General features: G+C 39.9%; 1 protein-coding gene across 1 annotated transcript; it reads right to left on the bottom strand.

The window, feature by feature from the left end:
* Window positions 1–615: 615 nt before the first annotated feature.
* TFAM (transcription factor A, mitochondrial) lies at window positions 616–16,851 on the bottom strand. The gene is made up of 7 exons (XM_032765877.2): window positions 16,724–16,851; window positions 16,005–16,138; window positions 13,058–13,128; window positions 11,083–11,232; window positions 7,162–7,257; window positions 5,114–5,170; window positions 616–1,533 (listed from the first exon to the last, which is right to left on the bottom strand). Exons 1-7 carry the CDS (start codon window positions 16,783–16,785, stop codon window positions 1,267–1,269), a joined length of 837 nt encoding a protein of 278 aa, XP_032621768.1. The 5' UTR covers window positions 16,786–16,851; the 3' UTR covers window positions 616–1,266.
* Between the last annotated feature and the right edge of the window lie 2,476 nt (window positions 16,852–19,327).

Below are 19,327 nucleotides of genomic sequence, written 5' to 3' on the forward strand. Positions count from 1 at the left end.
TTACTACATGACGCCAGAAGAGGGGACCGAAGCCTGAAGCCACGCAAGCCCTGTGGCCCAGGATGGTGGGACACAAAATACTAAAGCCCAAAGGTTTCAGCCCAAGGCAGAGGGCCTATAACCTGAGACCCACCACCCAGAGCTGAAGCCCTCGGGCTTCAGCCGTCAGTCCGTTACTGTAACTGTCAATACGTTACAGGCTTCAGAACTTCCTATGACTCCTTGCTTTTTTTCCTCATTCAAGGAGAAAATTCCACAAATACAAAGTTATTTGGAATTGCTTTCAGTTAGTTGCAATTACTGTAAGTTATTTAACATACTACAAGTTTAGAATAACTTTTGGGAAATGGGAGATTATTTCTAAAAAGTAACTTCTCTAGAGGCCAGGAGTTTTGCCACTGACTTCAGCAAGGGGAGAAGGCTCCAAGAGACATCAATCAGATCTTGACATAGCCCAGTTTTACTCCTAAATCAGAAACCACTGTTTTGTAACAGTTGATAACTTTAAAAAAAAGTGTATATTGCTTCTCTTGGAAACTAACCCAAAACTGACCATGATAAAATGGTGTTTTGCAGATTTTTGAAGTAATGGCATAAAACTCAAGGGAAAATATATTTTGTACAAAACTCATTGATTTTTTTTATTCTATTCAACTTAAATGTATGCATAGATGTGTGATACATACAAAGTGGTACACAGATGAATATGGATGCAACTAACAACTAAATGTGTACATAATTATGAAGTTTACATTTGTTGTGAGAGGAACTGAAATTAGCAAAAAATACACATCCAGACATTTACTTCCAGCTAATGCATGCGCTACTAACACTAGGGAGGAAACAGAACATACTTCTGTTGTAAATTCAAGTTTCACCTCCCAATTAGTTACAACATCTAGAAGATAATATCACAGATTATGGTTGCTCTCGTTAAAATATCGTATAAATTACAAAAACTAATACTTGTCTGCATTATTGTGGGCCCAAGAATGCTCTTCCCATCACAATCAATCAGTATCAAAAGTATTCACAGCTTGATTAATGTTGATTAGGTTTATACAGACTATGTTACACCTGCAGAGATCATTTCTCTAGATAATTCTGAGAGATATTCAAATCTCTCTTACCCATTTTTTTCTTAAATATCTTATATAAACCATCTTATTTTTTCAAAAATTCAGTGCTAGTGCTAAGTGCATTAACACTTACAAGTAGAATAAAGTCATGGCAATCAAATAATTAAATATAAAACATTTACCAGCTTTATTCTTCAGAATTTTTTGTCTTTAATTTTGCTATAACGTCTGGTGATGAAGAATCTTTAGTTCTCTGAATCTTCTTTATAGTAACCCTCTTTTTTGAAACAACCTTTTTTACAGTTTTCTTCTCTGTTGCAACTCTTGATTTTTTGAGTCTTCTGTTTTTGTAACGTATCAGATCTTCACGTCCAACATCAACCATTTGCTCCTCCCATGACTTCATTTCATTTTCATACCGAACCTTGTCATCTTCAGCAAGCTGTAGATATGTCTGAGAAATAATTTAAAATGTTTCAATATTTCCTTAGGTAAAATTCCAGCTGTTGCTGAAAATGGAAATTCTGCCAAATCCCATGGCATTTTCCCCTTCCCAATGCTCCATAAGAATTTGAAGCATCTGTTTCTTAGAAGGAAATTCACTTACAAATGAAAGCACTAATAAGTTGCTGCATAGTAAGTTATTTATCTCTTTAAACAACATAAGAAACTCTACTTCAAATTCCTCAGTAACCTCTACCTTCACTTTCCTAAGAACTGTCATTTCTTCTGCTTCTTGAGACCTTCAGGCCCCCTACATATTCAATTTTCCCTCCATCCTAGTGCCTTATGTTGAGGTAGAATATTCAGGAAATTGCATATTTAAAATTTACAAATTTACTCTTCTGGAATGTTTTAAGCAATTTCAGCTAAACCAAATAAAGCATTAGCTGTATGCTCTACTAAACTCATGAGCAGTGAAACAATGTTGAGATTTCAGACTTAATACTTCAATGAGGAAACTGCCTTTTCAGTTTTAAATGTTAGAAAAACTATTTGTATAGCATAGTGCTTTACACCCAGACCGACAAGTCCCCATCTTGAGCTTATTATATGATATACTCTGTTTGCATGAAGTCTTCTTATGAGCACATTAGAAGTGTGTTACCTATTGGCACAAACATGTTAGACCCTCAGATAAAATCTTTAACTCTCCCTTTTCCCCATTGCTAAGTAAATATTAGCTAAGAAATACTATGTTTAGGGGCAGTTAAGGTTACAGCAGGACAAATTCCATCCATCCAAAACTTTAGAAGAATGGAAATAAAAAGTTAAGTAGAAAGACTTGTGCATTTCTCTCCATTCAACTATTGATATGATAATATACTCCAACACTCCATAAGGCTTTTGTTCCCAACAAATACCAAAAAGCAATAAATGACCTCAACTTCAAATTTGCACTTTAACACAAAACCTTAACAGTAAGATCTTATTCGTTTATATCAATTATTCCAACAGATCAGTACATCTGACTGTCACATTCCATGCATTTGGGAAATGACTCTGCCTTACCATTTCTGAGGTCAGTAAGGTTTTGCATTGGAGTACAAGTTTGATGAAGCTGGGGTACATAAGGATTAAAGCTGGAAAAAGAAACCAAACATATTTCTGCACAACCAATTTCAAATTTGATTCTCTCTAGAAAGAATATGAAATATAAAATAGCTGCGTGCTCCAATTACACATTCAAACAAACATTATTTGGACAGAGGACATTCAGGACAAGGAATGCCAAGTTTAAAAGTAAGTCAAGATTAAGAAAGGCCAATTGGGTTTTTATTAGGGTTGTCAAGTGATTACAAAAATTAATCATGATTAATCACACTATTAAAAACAATAACAGAATACTATTTATTTAAATATTTTGGATGTTTTCTACATTTTCAAATATATTGATTTCAATTACAACACAGAATACAAAGAGTACAGTGCTCACTTTGTATTTGTTTTTGATTCCAAGTAGTTGCACTGTAAAAAAAACAAAAGAAAATAGTATTTTTCAAATCACCTAATACAAGTACTGTTGTAAATTCAACTTTCATGATAAAGAGATTGCACAAATGTAGAATTATGTAAAAAACCCTGCATTCAAAAATGAAACCATATAAAACTTTAGAGCCTACAAGTCCACTCAGTCCTACTTTTTGTTCAGCCAATTGCTCAAACAAGTTTGTTTACATTTGCAGGAGACAATGCTGCCTACTTGTTTACCATATCACCTGAAAGTGAGAACAGGCCGTTCACATAGCACTTTTGTAGCTGGCATTACAAGGTATTTATGTGCCAGATGCACTAAAGATTCATATGTCTCTTCGTGCTTCAACCACCATTCCAGGGGACATGCATCCATGCTGATGATGGGTTCTGCTCAATAACAGTCCAGAGCAGTACGGACCAACGCATGTTCATTTTCATTATTTGAGTCAGATGCCACCAGCAGAAGATTGATTTTCTTTTTTGGTGGTTCAGGTTCTGTAGTTTCCGCATCGGAGTGTTGCTCTTTTAAGACTTTGGAGAGTATGCTCCACACCCCGTCCCTCACAGAGTTTGGAAGGCACTTCAGATTATTTACCTGGGGTCTAGTGCCATGGCTATCTTTCGAAATCTCACACTGGTACCTCCTTTGCGTTTTGTGAAATCTGCAGCGAAAGTGTTCTTAAAATGAACAACATATGCTGGGTTATCATCTGAGACTGCTATAACATGAAATATATGGCAGAATGTGGGTAAAACAGAGAAGGGGACATACTAATCTCCCCAAGGAGTTCAGTCATAAATTTAATTCACACATTTTTTTTAAATGAGCATCATCAGCATAGAAGCATGTCCTCTGGAATGGTGCCCGAAGCATAAAGGGGCATACGAATATTTGGAATATCTGGCACATAAATACCTTGCAATGCCAGCTACAAAAGTGCCATGCGAATGGCCTGTTTTCACTTCCTGGTGACACTGCAAGAAGAGGGCAGCATTATCTCTTGTAAATGTAAACAAACTTGTTTGTCTTAGCAATTGGTTGAACAAGAAGTAGGACTGAGTGGACTTGTAGGCGCTAAAGTTTGACACTTATTATTGAGTGCAGATATGTAAAACAATAAAAATCTAAATTTGTAAGTAGCACTTCCACAACATAGATTGCACTACACTATTTATCTGAGGTGAACTGAAAAATACTATTTTTTTTTTACTCAGTTTTACAGTGCAAATATTTGTAATAAAAATTATACACTTTGATTTCAATTACAACACAGAATACAATATATATGAAAATGTAGAAAAACAAAATATTTAATAAGTGTCAACTGGTATTCCATTGTTTAACAGTGCAATTAACACTGCGATTAATCACGATTAATTTTTTTTAATTGAGATTAATTTTTTTTTTTTAACTTAAATCACATGAGTTAACTGCAATTAATCAGCAGCCCTAGTTTTTATACTATTTTAATGTGGAATGCTTCAAATATTCTCATATACTGACCTGGAGCATCATACCTCAGTGCACTGTTAAAGACAGCAAAAAAGTCACATGAACTAAGATTTTTCCCATGCATGTAACCGTGTTATTTTTAAAATTTCTATTAAACATAGCAAAAGAACTCATTCCCCGTGAGAACCAAATCCATTACTAGTTTGAAGTTTTTAAAAAGATCTAATTTCAATTATGAAAGCAAGAAGTTAATTTGAAAAAATTTAACTGTTTTTTCCTTTCATACTCAGGAATCAATATTCCTCCCCAACACCACCCACCCATTCCACTGCTTAATGAAATGTTATCAGTATTTTTTAAAAAGTGGTCACTGTTGTACTAAGAATCAATATGAGACATTTCAGCTTGAAGTGTAATTGGTTTCAAGAATTTATAAAATAAATGAAAATAAAATCCTTTAGTAAAAAATGCACTTTAACTATAATAAAAGCTGGGTGTAACTAGAATTTACAAGAGTGTCCTGGAGTCAGAATGACTAAACTGTCATTCTGTAGTTGGATAACACTTAGCTGGACTGGAGCCTCACCAAAAGCTAGACACGTACCTGCTTTTGAGAACTGGATAGATCTTGCCATTCTTCAAATAAATTCTTCATCTTTGCCTACAAAATACAAACTCTCTCAAACTCATGTAAAAAATTTGGATCATGAGATTCTCAAGGGTATAAGCTAAAAGGGACTAAAGTCCTCCTAAAGCAAAACTAGTTGACAGCTAAATACCTTTGATTCCAGTAAAAACCACCATTCTTCGTGCTGTTAAAATGGAAAGTTGTGCACTGCTTGAGATGGGACAGTATGTACCAGTACAGAATACCAGCACACACTGTGTTTCATGAACAAGCATCAACACGAAAACGACCAAAATCTCTGAAGTGCCATCTGCATGTACTTTACAAATTAGACATCTTGATTATTTCACTCTGTTTGTAAACAGTATTTGAACTTTACAAATACTGTCTAAGTCTTCATGAAATAGGTAAACTGGGACTGGTAATCTTGTCCTTTTTACAGATGGCGAAATAGAGGTGAATTGACTTGCTCATGGGCACCCTGAACGTCACAGAAAGGTGACTAGAGCCAGGGGGAGCAAACGTGGGAAGAAAGACAGAAGAGAAGGGCTAAATATGAGGAAGCTAGCTAGGAATAAAATTGGTTATGGGGGAAAAGGAAGGATAGAAAATGAAGGTGTTTGCTGAATTGGAAGGTAGGCAGATATTAGAAAACAGATGGAGAAATTAGGGTACAAGGAAGGTAAGCAGAGAGCAAGAAGAGGAGACTAAACAAGGTGGAATGAATTCACCACTCATAAGTGATAGTCTGACTTTTTGGGAGGTGGATACTTTCCCATCACTAAAAGGCAGCTCCAATGCAAAACTGAAACAAAAACCAATTAACTAAGAAGTTCAAGTGTAAATGGGCAGACTTATGGGTAGTCTGCCAAGGGGATCATCTATATATTTCTGTTGTTGTCCATCTAGTTAGTTTTTAAGTGAGGCGAAACTTGGGTGTTTGCAAGACAAATCAGACTCCTGAAAGAGATACAGTAGTCTGGAAAGGTTGAGTGCCACTGACCTATACCTTCATGAGACATACAGTTAACACTTGCTATATCTGATCATCTTAGTTCTAGGGAAATAAGCTGGTTGATTATATGAATGGATCACCTCAGAGAGAAATGCCTAGCATCACTCATTGAGGCTCTCCATATAATCAAACGTAACTGCAGGATATCAAAGAGTTCCTTCCACTCAGCTGGGAAATTAGTGGCCTTGATACTAAGCATGGATTAAATATAGTTTTCTATCCAGTCAAATGAACTTTATCATGATTTGAATCTATTTAAATTATGGTTTGCATTTGTAGACCCTGCTGGTGTGCTTTCACGTAGTGCTGTTTGAAACATGTATGTTAAAGTGTACTAGGGAACCTTTTATGGCACACTAGCAGGATCTACATAGATCAATCAACATATGCTTTAGAAATCACACCCAGTAGAATGCATTACCCTACTGTATAGACAAGTGCTGATTTGGTTAAACTGGGGCAACCTTTTGTATGGCTTATTTATAGTTTAAGTCAATTTGGAACAGGCTGAAGCTAATCCAAAAATAAGCCATGCTTAAACCAAAGTCGTCATGTCCACACAAGAGTTTTTACTGACTTACTCCAATCAGTTTGAATTCACACCTGAAGTTAAATGGTGCACATTTCTTGTGCAGACAAGGTCTTCATTGAAGTGATGCAACCCTGTGTTTAGACCTAAGAAAGAAGCAGGGAAAAATGGAATTCTCCAGGTTCTGAATAAGAGGGAATAAGTCTTCAGAGTGTACAGTACTGCAAGACTTTCTGATTTATTAAGTCCACGTATCCATTGAGTGGCTCAGTTTGAATAGGAAGCAATTAGCAGCAAGCGTTCAACCATGCCCTAAAAATTCCCACTTCTGCCTAGCAAAGGAAGATCCAGAAATACTGAACTGTTTGAATTGTTACCTGTAAGAGAAGCTAGAACAAATTTTCTGAATGCAACAAATTTTGGAAGATAGTCATTTTACCAATGAAGAAATCTAAAGTTAACCAATTTTGCCTTGTTTACCTGAACTGAAATTCCCTTAGCTTCTTGGAAGTGTTCAGACATAAAAATGTTAAAGCCAGTACGAGGTCTTTTAGGCTTTCCAAGCACTGTTAATTCCTAAAAGATTGTAAGAAGGCAGAAGTTATTTTTCTGTGAATGAGTCAACCCACTGATTATATATATTTATAATTTGTTTCAATTCATTTTAGCAAAGCTGATTATACCATTAGCTTTTTATTGATCATTTTACACTTACTAAAAAAAAAAAGCATTTTACAAAAAGATCAATTTCTTATGCAAAATTGCATTACACTGTGGACAAGAGACTATTAAGGTTTACAATAACACCACACTACTCTTCACTTGTGAACCAACTCATACTTTAACCCGGATTGAGACAATAGGTTAGATTTGAGCCCATTGGAGGAAGGGATCATGACTAGCTACATGAACCGAAATGTGGAGGACTGCACTAAACATCTCAGTTTCTTCTAAGGGTCATTTTTATTTCACTATCAGTGGACTCCTTGAACAAAAATGAGTGGTTAATTTATTAGTAAGGCTCCTGCCAAATTTATCTTAGGTAGGTTAACTATTTGCCTTTGAAACTAAACAGAGCATAAAATTTCTGGCCTTGCCTGGGAACGTCCATTTGTTGGATTGCGCCAGTTGTGATTTTATGATATTTTCAAGTATTGATTAGAGGAAGATAGACAGCTCCTTCTTTAGGACAATGGAGAAGTTGTTTTGTAGTTTCACTTTATCCCTGATCAGGATTTTCCTGCACTCATTGGACAGGCTCTGGACTCATATTGAGAGGTAACTACACTGCAAAGCATTAGATCAAAACAGTCTGCTTTGAAGAGCTTTTCCTAAGTTGTTTCTTCCATTACCTGTAGTCTTAAATCCAAAAGTTCCTCTTCTTCAGGGAAGATGAAGGTGTGACACTGCACCCCATATTCTTCATAGTAATAGTATATGATTAAAGCATAATTATTATATATTTTATGCAAGATAAGTCATGTGAGGTGTCATTGGAAAAGTTATGATTTGCTGAATATGATTATCCCATTTGTATGCATGTATCTTTTTGTATCTGAAGTTATGAATATTGACTATGTATCTGTATTTCAAATGTAGCTCCACCTGGGTGATGCCCACTAGACAAAATGCTTTCAGTCTAGATAGCTGATTGGGAAGGGGCTATTCAGGGCAATAAGCCATTAGAGAAAACAACAGGCCCTCAAATAAGCTTATCTCCCACCTGGTGAGCCTTTCTGAGAACACTCCTAACAGCCTATAAGTAATGGCTGCTATGACTCTACAAGGACATGTAACCAGGTCACATGATTCTGGATTCCATCTTGGGATGTCAGTATTTTTCCAAAAACTGGTCTGGGAACCAAGTTTTGAAACAAAGGGATCCCGCCATATGCTAAAGCTATATAAGGCAGGGAGTAACATCATCTGTGGTTGTTCTCTTCCCACACAAGACGACCCCTGGAAATACCTGAGGAACAAAGAGAGAACTGGGGGAAGTGCCGGACTAAAAGAATTTCTAACCTGTGTATGAAACACCTGGGGATTCCAAGCTGTAAAGCAAGTGCATCTTGCCCTTAAGGATCTGCATCCTGCTTGTATCATCTCTTAGGGTGATAATCTGCTAATTCATATCCAATCTATCTACTATATTAAGCTCAGTGTCCATACTGACCTCTGAATCCACGGCCGGGGTGGGGTACTGGTTGCGCAGACCCCTAGAATTGCATGCAGCTCAGCGTAGAAGCGGCATGTTTTCAGCCCTGATCCAGACCTTCCGTTTGCTTCCTTGGTTTTCTGGTATGCCTGTCTGAGCCCCTTAACTTTCACTCTGCACTGCACTGAGTCCCTGCTGTGTCCTTTTCCCATCATAGTCCTGAAATTTTTTCGAATATTTTTTCATTTCGTCTTTTGGAACGCAGTTCTGTTAGCACTGAATCCTCTCCCATATAGCGATAAGATCCAGTAGCTCCTGTGTGGTCCAGGCTGGAGCTCTTTTTCTGATCTCAGGAGACTGCATGGACTAGTGTGGGGATGACTTCTGCGTGTCACCTGTGCTGATCAGAGCTCCACGCTGGCCAAACAGGAAATTGAATTCAAAAGTTCGCGGGGCTTTCCTGTTTACCTGGCCAGTACCTCTGAGTTCTGATGCTGTCCAGAGCGTCACACTGGATGCACTGGAGGATACCTCCGGAGGCCAATAACATCGAATTCCCCACACTAACACTATTCCGAATAGTAATATCGATATTAGGGTTACTCCTCTTCGTTTTCTAGGAGTACATAAAATCGATTAGACTTTAAACGATTAGAGCATGTAGTGTGGACGGGCACAGCGTTAGATCAATTTAACCAACTTTAAGTGTGCTAGAGAGTATGCCTTATCATACAGTCCTAGTCTCTAATCCCTTTAGTGTGCTAGGATGCTTATCAACACAGAGAAACCTATGCTATCTCCTATACTAAAATGGTTTATAGGAGCAGTCCTGGACTCTACAGAATCCAAGGCATTTCTTCCATGTAAAGATTTCAGACCAATACTGGCTGTTTATCTACCATGACTAGTGTAAATTGCCTCAGGCTTCTGGGACATATGTAGTCCGGCATGCCAGGCTCCATCTCGGGAAACGACAAGGGATAGTTAGCTTCAGTGTACTCACCAGTTTGACATCCTCTAGATATGGTAGTGTAAGTCCCCACTCAAACTTGGGCATCTTTGTACTGGTGGCAAATCCTTCAAATGTGTGTGTTTTGGAGATATGATAGGGGTAGACTTGGCCCTGAGGTCCCCTGCTGGAGACCTCGCAACCTTGCATTACCTTCCCAGAAAAAGGAAGTGAGAATTCCTCCTTGCTGTCTAGAGTGGCTGCCAATCAGGCACAGCAGCTAATAAAAAAAGCTGCAGGGCCAGAGTGAGTTCAGTTCCTTGCTGGAGCTGGAGAGCATGGGTGGTGTCCTAGCTGACTGAGGGAATTACAGGACCGCAGACACGAGCAGTGCGCAGAAACACGGAGAAGTGAGAAGGAGCTCCTTGCTGGCTGCTGGGACTCAACCAGAACAAAGTCCTGAGGTAAGGGTGAAGAACATGCTGGGGCTGCGGGGAAGTGGCCGAGGGAATCATAGCCAGCAATACAGCTTAGTTGAAGGGACATGGCAGATGGCTGCTATCTATAAGGCCTCTGGGTTGGGATCCAGTGTAGAGGCCAGGCTCAGGTCCCGCCACTGATGAAGTGGCCTGAACTTTGATGCATCCTTAGGACGGGAAATAAATTGTTTTGCAGCTAAGCTGGAGGGCTGGGGCCAGAAAGTCCCTGAGAGGTGAAGAGTCTCTGGGTAGAGAGCCTCACATTAGGGCCCGGACTGCTTGAAGAGCAGGGACAATTTGAGGGAGCTCAGATGGGACTGACTCTTGACAGGCCTCTTCCAGGACACTGACCATATGGGAAATAATTGGAGTGGAGCACTTGCTACCTAGTCATTGTTACTTGTTCTTTTTGCTGAAATTATCTGCCATCTTCACCTTGACAGAGGGGACTGTGGCAAATAAGGGTTAATAATTGGCTTTGCAGCATACTCAACCAAATATTGCAGGACTGTGCTGGTTCTCATGCACCAGAAGGTGAAACTGGCTGGTTTATTTTCACAGTCTCAGTTAAGTGAAATGGAAAAAAAGTATAGCATAGTGAGAAGCAAATTAAATAAAGTAATCAATAAACCCGAGTATTATAGGAAACATCAGTAATGATTTAAGCATGATTTTTAACGTGACAGCATTCCTTTAAAGCATTATTTCTAGCCTTGCATTGTAATCATGATACATGTTTAATAACCACTTGAAACAACCAGATTAATACATTTAAGTTACCTTAAAAGGGAAAATGAGATCACATTTTGAGTACTTACCCTCTTTTTCCTCATTGCTTTTCTTTTTGCACGTTTTTGTCTCCTTTCTTCTTTCAAAGCTATCATCTGGGCTGGACTTAACTGTGCTTTGTATTTGGCCAGTTCTTCTTTGTACGCTTGCCTCTCTACCTTTGCAGCTGCTTCATATGTCTATAAGCACAAAAATCACGAAAGCAACCAAAGAAAGCAAACATAACTGTCAATTTCAGCTAAACATTCTACCTTTAAAACAGTGACTCTCAACCTTTCCAGACAATTGTACCCCTTTCAGGAGTCCAATTTGTTTTGTGTATCCCCAAATTTCACCTCACTTAAAAACTACTTGCTTACAAAATCAGACATAAAAATACAAGTGTCACAGCACACTATTATTGAAAAATTGCTTACTTTCTCATTTTTACCATACAATTATAAAATAAATCAACTGGAATATAAATATTATACTTACATTTCAGTGTACAGAGCAGTATAAACAAGTCATTGTCAGTATGAAATTTTAGTTTGTACTGACTTCTCTAATGCTTTTTATGTAGTCTGTTGTACAAGTAGGCAAACTGATATACCCACTGGAAGACCTCTGCGTACCCCCAAGGATATGAGTACCCCTGGTTGAGAACCACTGCTTTAAAACACTCTAAAGATCAAACAGCCTTCCAAAGGATGCAGGCAATAGCAGGATACAGATATTGGCCTGTCATGCAGTAAACAGAATCATCAGGCTTCACAGAGTCCCTAGAAATAATCAGTGCAGCAGAGATGCATATAATCTCTAGCAAAGAAGCGTTCTTGTAACGTGAGCTCCCCACCTCCCACATGTAACAGCCCCATATCTTTGTCCTGCCCCTCCTTTTGGGGGGAGGGGGGGGAGAAACCACATAATCCATGGGAGTTAGTCTTCAGGATGAAGTAACCTCACGATCAACACAACAGTAATTTGATACAACTATTCTTTAGACCCTCTGCCATGCATGTATCATAGTATGCATTCACAGCAACTGTATCAACAGTACATACCATTTACACCATCATTTAGATTGAAAAGCTAACCAATGTATTAGCTACCACTATGTCAGATTCCATTAGTTAAGTGCTAATGCAGCAACTACACCAGTAATGGGCCTCCTAATGCTCCTGTCCGGCCTTCAGAAAAGCTGCAACAACTCAGAGTACACTAGCTCTGTCACTTATCAAACTGGCTGCACGCCAGCCCAAGAACAGCTGAAGAGTTACTCTCCTGATTTCCCCCAATTACCTCCACTTGAAAAGTAACCATCCCTCCCTGTTTCTCTTGGATGCACTGCCTTCGTGCTGGTTGCAGGGCTGCCAGCAGGGGTTGGCCACTGCCGCCCTCTGGAGACACTTGAGGCATAACGCTGGAGGAGCAGGCAGCCAGTGAGTTCCCCACCTTCCCTGGGGTAGCGGCGCTCAGATTTTGGGCTTCAGCTCTGGGAAGGCGAAGCAGCAGGCTTTGGTTACGGGGCTTCAGGCTCCACCCCAGGACTCCGGCTGCGTGGCAGAAGGCCCCAGGGCTCCGGCTGCACAGCTTCCTTCAGGTGAATAACCATTACAATAGCGACGTATATTAATTGATCAATACACTTCTCTCAGGGAAGATGAGCAACTGTCCAAAGTACTGACCTCTGGGAATTCTCATTATGAAAGAAGTTGAATAATTTGCTAAGGACTGCAAATCAGTCAACGCCACTTTATGATCAAGTGTTTAAGGCAACAGTTCTAAAAGAATCTGTACATATTTACCCTTATTCATTGTTAGTAGGAGAGATCAAGTTCTGCAATACCATTTGTCCCATACCCAGGTCTAAAACCTGAGAACTTCAGATACTGTAAGTTGCCATGCTACAACCTTTTCAACAAAATTTCCTTTGATAAGACACACCAAACCCAGCCAACATAAAAATAAGACTCAATATGCAACTGAAAGAGCATAAAACAAAAGAAAAAAAATCAAGCTTACTTGTTTCTCTGACACTGGTAGCTCTTTCCAAGCATATGCAATTTTTTTTGATATCTCCAAAATGCTCACATCTGTGAAACAGAAGAAATTTTTAACTTCTTAGTTTACAAGGAAGAGAGTAAGAAAATTGAACCTGTTCTAATGTTTAAAATGTTTTTCATTTTCCCCAGGAAAGAATTTGCTACTGGTATTTTTCTGCCACAGACATATTCTTTTTCCATAAAACCTGTCCCAATATGCAATACGAGAAACTGTGAATACCAGGTGAATAAAATAGCTTTTCTTTTATTCCTAACAGAAAGATTAAATGTCACTATTTCAGAAACAGGAATTTTTTTGTGTGACCTACACAGAATTTTTTTTAGAAGTTGGGCTTATGTTTCTTTTTCTTCTTTACACTGCATATACAAACTGAAAGAGTTAGTTTTTTTTTTTTTTTTTTAAGTTTCTTCTTGTGTTTTTTACTTAGAAATACCAGAAAAGTCAAGTCTCAACCTTCCTCGTTTTGCCAGAGGATCTGATGGAATAGACCAGTACAGGTTCAGTTTTACACCTTAACTGAAGGAGAAGTGGTGTTGAATCTTCAAATGGCAGGTACTTCATCTAAAATGTCAATCATTGAAATTAAATAAGCATTAACAATCCTTAATTTCCCCCAAACAATGGTTTAGAGACTCTGCCTTAAATGCCCTTCCCTTCTCAACCTAGCTTTCACTCCTTTTGTAATATCATCATTTCACAAATTCTTCAATCAGAAAGTTTTTTCAGGTCAAACAAGACTTGAACTTGTAAAATAGAAGCAGTTAAGATTTTTGTTGACAAAAATCCTTCAAGGGTTTCTTTACACATCCTAGTGAGGGAAAGGGCACAGGCTCAATTCCTCCCCCTCACACACTTTCCAAAAATGCCAGTTCCGCTTTTCCATTATTGACATGACTGAACCTAAGCATTCAGTAAGTAATTCAGGCTCAAAAGTATAGGAAGACAAGACAGACCTGGAATACATGGGTCAGCCTCTCCTTTCACACTCCACTCAACAATGCCACATTTTGCCATGGACTATTAGATTTTAGGAGAAAAGAAGGGTAACTTTATCAAGATGAGGAAGACTAATACTTTATCAGGTCTACAAACAACTTTCTGTGCCCCTGGGATGGAATATACTAATTTGTAGACTAAGGTTTTGTCTACACTACCAAGTTTTGTCAACAAAAACTTATGTTGACATCCAAAGGCCGACAAAACAAAAATCACAAAAGGGTGTTCGCACTGGCTTCCAACGTTCACATCGTGGGCACCATCATCGACAGCATGAGCAACGTACTGTGGGTATGTATCCTACAGCGCAGTGTTGTGGGAAAGCGGAACTGATTGCTGTGCATCTTGGGAGGATTTCCTCCATGTTCTCCCACAGCCTCCTCAGCTGCAGGGAGTGGCATCATGAGTAACTCTGTGAGCTCTCTGTGCTGAGGAATGTTAAAGCAGGGGGTGCTGTGTTCCTAGTGCAGGGCACAGCAGGAGCATTCCAATGATTTGTTCCCTGCAGTTCTGAAAGGGGAGGGTCATATGGTGCTGTTTATAGCATAGATTTACAATTTAGGGATTTTTATAGATTCTGGATGGCTCATGGATGCTCTGGCAGCACTTGCGGTCTGAAATACTCTTCTATATTGGCCCAGTGAACCAAGTGCAACAGTTTTTTTTTCCCAGATGAATAATTTGCTACAGTTATTCATATCTGTCACCTTTAGGCTAGATTATTGTCCTCTCTATAAGTCTACATCTTCCTATCATGTATAGCTTAAGATAGCACTGAATGTGTTAGCACATCTTAATATTTCATGCCAGGAATGCATAACACCGGTGTTCTGTGATCTGCCTTTACTGCCGGTTAGTTTTCAGGATGGTGTCCAAGGCGGTTTAGGGCGACAAAACTTGGTAGTGTAGACAAAGCCTAAGTCACAGGAAGAGCTCATGCACTGGGATCTGGGTAGGTAACTGGACAAGATCTTCAATCATATTTTAATAGGAGAACTTTCTGATTATAACCTCTCTACAGCCAAATGACTTAAGAATTCTCAACTGTTTACTGTTTAAAGTGAGTTACCTTAAAGCTTGTCCAAGATAACCATAAATCATAATTTACTTTCAATACTTTAAAATAATCATTTCTATATACAGTAATCCTCAGTTAGACCAAGTTTCCTCATTCCCAAATGAATTTTTCCATATCAGAAGAATAATAAATTTAGCAGCTCTCGATGGCTATGAATAGGAAAGAAAGCTTTAACATACACATACTTCCGAACAATTAAAAAAATTCAAAGGAAAGACACCCAATCTTAAAAATATTTGCCCTTTCCCAATTTAGGTTATGGGCAGACCCATCATTTTTGAAGCCCAGCAAATTACTAGATAAAGCATCAGGATAAAAGCTTGTACTGGGCATTGGTACATAATCAAAAATTATCTTTTTCATGTGCATGAAAAGAAATATTCACATGCAATGGAAGAATGCTAATCATTACAACGCAAATATGTAATGGGGCTCTTTTTTGAAGTTCTCATGTTGGCCATATAACAAATATTTATTCTACTCTGAATGAATTACAATTCAAAGTTTTTTAGAGCTAATTTAAAGTATGGGTAGTATGTGTATCTAACATTCAATCCAGATATTTAATTTTACTGGATTTTATCTCTTTACTATGTTCTTTTGAAGTTTACTTATTCATAGAATATTTAGTTTGACTCAAATACTCATCTAGCTTTTTAGCCAAAGAAAAAAGGTGCACACACATGTGAAATAAAACTGGGTTCTATAAACAAAGCTGCCAAAACATCTTAAATTCATACTAAAATAAAATGATTTTGTTTATGATCCTAAGCAGTTTATGAAACAAAAACAACATTTATTCTAATGCTAAATTTCTTTACAGTTCCTTACCTGGATTTTGTTGTCTAAAAATGGGCTGCTGATCTTTTAGAAAACGAAAGTAGGCTGTTAAGGGTCGCTTTGGAGGATTATCTGAACTGATCTGTTTTGAAAACCACTTTTCCACTGAGTATGTGGTACTGCATCTTTAACACACGGAAAGTTATCAGATATTAAAAATACATCAATATGTAAACTCAGTTGTAAATTACACTTCAAAATACGTAACGTGACCGTTAGTTTAGAATCCAAATGTAAGCAGTATTACCACACTCCAAAATAAGCCAACTAACATTTACAGCCCATCATATTCCGGGCCCAAATACACAGAAGCTGCTCCAGAAACAACTCCGCATCTCTAACCAGGCTTGGGTCAGCCACTTCCAACATGCTGAAAGCTTCTATCACCCCCCATTCAAGGGCACGCTCCCTCCTATGAGCAAAGAGGGCCACAGGGGAGAACGGAAGAAGGGAATGATGCTCGGAGGGTGCCCGAAGGCTGCTGCGGCCGGGGAGGGGACGATGCGCGGAGGGTGCCCGAAGGCTGCTGCAGGAGGGGATGGGACGTTGCGCGGGGGGCACCGGCGGCGCTGCCGACAGGGGGAAGGCGGAGTGTCGGGACGGGGAGGGTGGCTGGGGCGGGATGCAGACAGATGCGCTGGGAGGACCAGGACCCCCAGGAGACGGGCTCACGCCGAAGTTTCGCCGCTAGCCCCGGGCGGTGCCTTCACCTGAGAATGTGCCGGGCGCTGGGAAGAGCGGCCAAGGCCCGGCCGAGCAGCGCGGCCGCCATGGCACCGACAAAAACAACAGGACGCTCGTCAGCTCACAGCCGCGCGCGCTGCTGGCGCGGTGCAATGTGGGAAGAAGTAGATCCCTCCTCTTTGATGGAACAAGGCCTCGGGACAGTATAGTCCCCAAAGCGCATGCTCCGAACCGTCCGCCTGCGGGGGGCGGGGAAGACAGGAGAAAGAGGGAGGGGGTGAGCTGGGAGTGCGGCGCGCTGCTCCTGTAGCGTCTTCCGGGGACTAGCGGGGAGGGGTAGAGGTGCCCGCGGCGGGGCTGGGTCCCGCCCCCTCGGGGCCCGGGCTGGCACCTCCAGCCCCGCTGAGGTGTTATCAGAGCTGTTCAGTGCCATGCGACGGATCTCAGCACGGCCCTGCCCCAACGATTTGCGAGCTAGAGGAGAGACAGACAGACAAACAAGGGATTTACGGAGCCTTTTCCTATGATGCGTGCACTGTGCAGCCTTCCGCCGCACACACCGTGCCATATCTTTGACTCATTCAGTTCCGATTGGAATTGCGAAGGAATGGCTCACATGCCAGTTTTTTAAACAGATATCCTCGCTGAAATCAATATATTCTGCCTTTAAGCAAAAAGTCGACCTAATACAGGTATTTAAAGAAACTCATATTGCTGTTAGTAAGCATACGTTAAAATTACGATTTTTTCCTAAAGATCCTGTCTGTACAGAATTCTCACACTTGAGTCTTAACCCCTTAGTGCGAGACTGGCAGAGCTTCCCTAGTTACTCAGAGACAAGGGGGGTTAATTTATTGGATCAACTTCTATGACAAGCTCTCAAGCCACACGGAGCTCTTCTTCAGCTGTAGCTTGAAACCTTCTCTCTCTCACACACGTAAGTTGGTCCATTATATTACCTCACCCACCATGTCCCTTTAATATCCGTTCCTGGATTCTCACACAGCTACAACTACATTGCATATACCTCTCTGTTCAGGGCAGCCGTAGCCGGGAAGAGTGCAAGTCAGGCAGGCCTCTAGTGGCTGTCATGTGCCATCTGCAGCAGAGTATATATGCTGTCCTTGACCTGTCAATTTCTTCTTCAGCAGAATGAAATAGCTTTCAGCAGAAGCCTGTACCTTGGGAGCCCTTGTTTCAGCAGATCCTAACCGCACTTTGTTGAGTATTCTTTTCTTCTAGTATCCTTATCTTCTAGTCAGTTCCAGGATGGTTGTATAGATTTTTGACACCATTGTATCATTACTTCAGTGTCTGCTGTAGTGGGAGATAGCACTGGTCTTTTAGGGTTAAGTGGTCCTTTTGCTGCTCTATGCCTATTCTTTCTTTTGACACACTGCTATTTGTTTTTTCTTTATTTTGGTGCCTCTTTTTTGGTCATTGCCACAATGTCACCAGGGTGTTTCTGCTTGTTGGCACAGTTGTGTGACAACATTGTCCTAGGTACTCTGACATGAAAGTTCAGTGCCTGTCTCAAAGCCCAGGGGCTTCTTTTGTTTATTGGTCCAGAAATACTAGTATCATTTTTCCTACTTCGGTGTCCAAAAGGGAAAGGAGACCACTTAGTATCTTACAACACCTTCTCATATTTAACATTGAATCTAGGCATTAGAGACACCTGTGTTGCATGATACATGGTCCTGATAAAGCTGATGAAAGGTCCTTTGGGATCACTCAATTCCTGTGGGGAAAAAAAATTCTTTTTAAATGTGGAAAGTCACAGTTCTGGTGGCAGTCACTCTCACTCACAGAGCTAACTAATTAACCTTATACTAGATTGTACAAGAATAATTGTATGGTGATTCTACTGAGATTCCCACCAGGAATTCAACCTTAGATTATTGTCCTACCAACATTTTCCTTAGTCACCTGCCTACCACAGAGAAACCTGTACAGTATCACTGTGAAAAAGATAATTGAGGTTATATTTGGAAACACCTAAAGCTTTCAGAAGACCAATCCAATTTTATTTCTTTTGATACCAATGCATCAGGCAATATTTTTATTAGGATGATCACATCTAAATCGATGTCTGATAACCTTCTGGTTTCAGACTGCAGGGATATAATGTCAAAACTTACTTGTTTTGAGACAAAACCACTACATAGCAGTCCATCTCAGCTGTTTCGCTAGAAAACCATCTGCCGACCTACTAAGTGGTCCTCTTTCATAAAAAAAAAGCTTTAAAAATGGCCCCCCATTATGAGTATCTGGGCACTTCACACATTTTAATGTATTTATCCTCACAACACAGCTGGCATGTAGGGAAGAAATATTTCCATTTAAGAGATGGGCAACTGAGGCACAGAGGCTAGGCCCAGGTCCTCAACAATACACATTTAACTTTCACTGATTTTAATGGTAATTAGGTACCTAAATACCTTTGAGAATCTGGCCCCAAGTCTCTCTGTGCTTCAATTCCCCATCTGTCCAGTGGGCCTAAATTATTTGCCCAACGTCATCTGTGAAATCTGGGCCCAAGCAAGGATTGAACTCAGGGCTCCTAAGTTTCAAACCAGTGCCCTTCCTCCTGGCCCTTGTTGCTTGGATTTCAGCCTGAGATAGGACTT

This window comes from Chelonoidis abingdonii, chromosome 15 (assembly GCF_003597395.2).
Source record: "Chelonoidis abingdonii isolate Lonesome George chromosome 15, CheloAbing_2.0, whole genome shotgun sequence".
NCBI lineage: Eukaryota > Metazoa > Chordata > Testudines > Testudinidae > Chelonoidis > Chelonoidis abingdonii.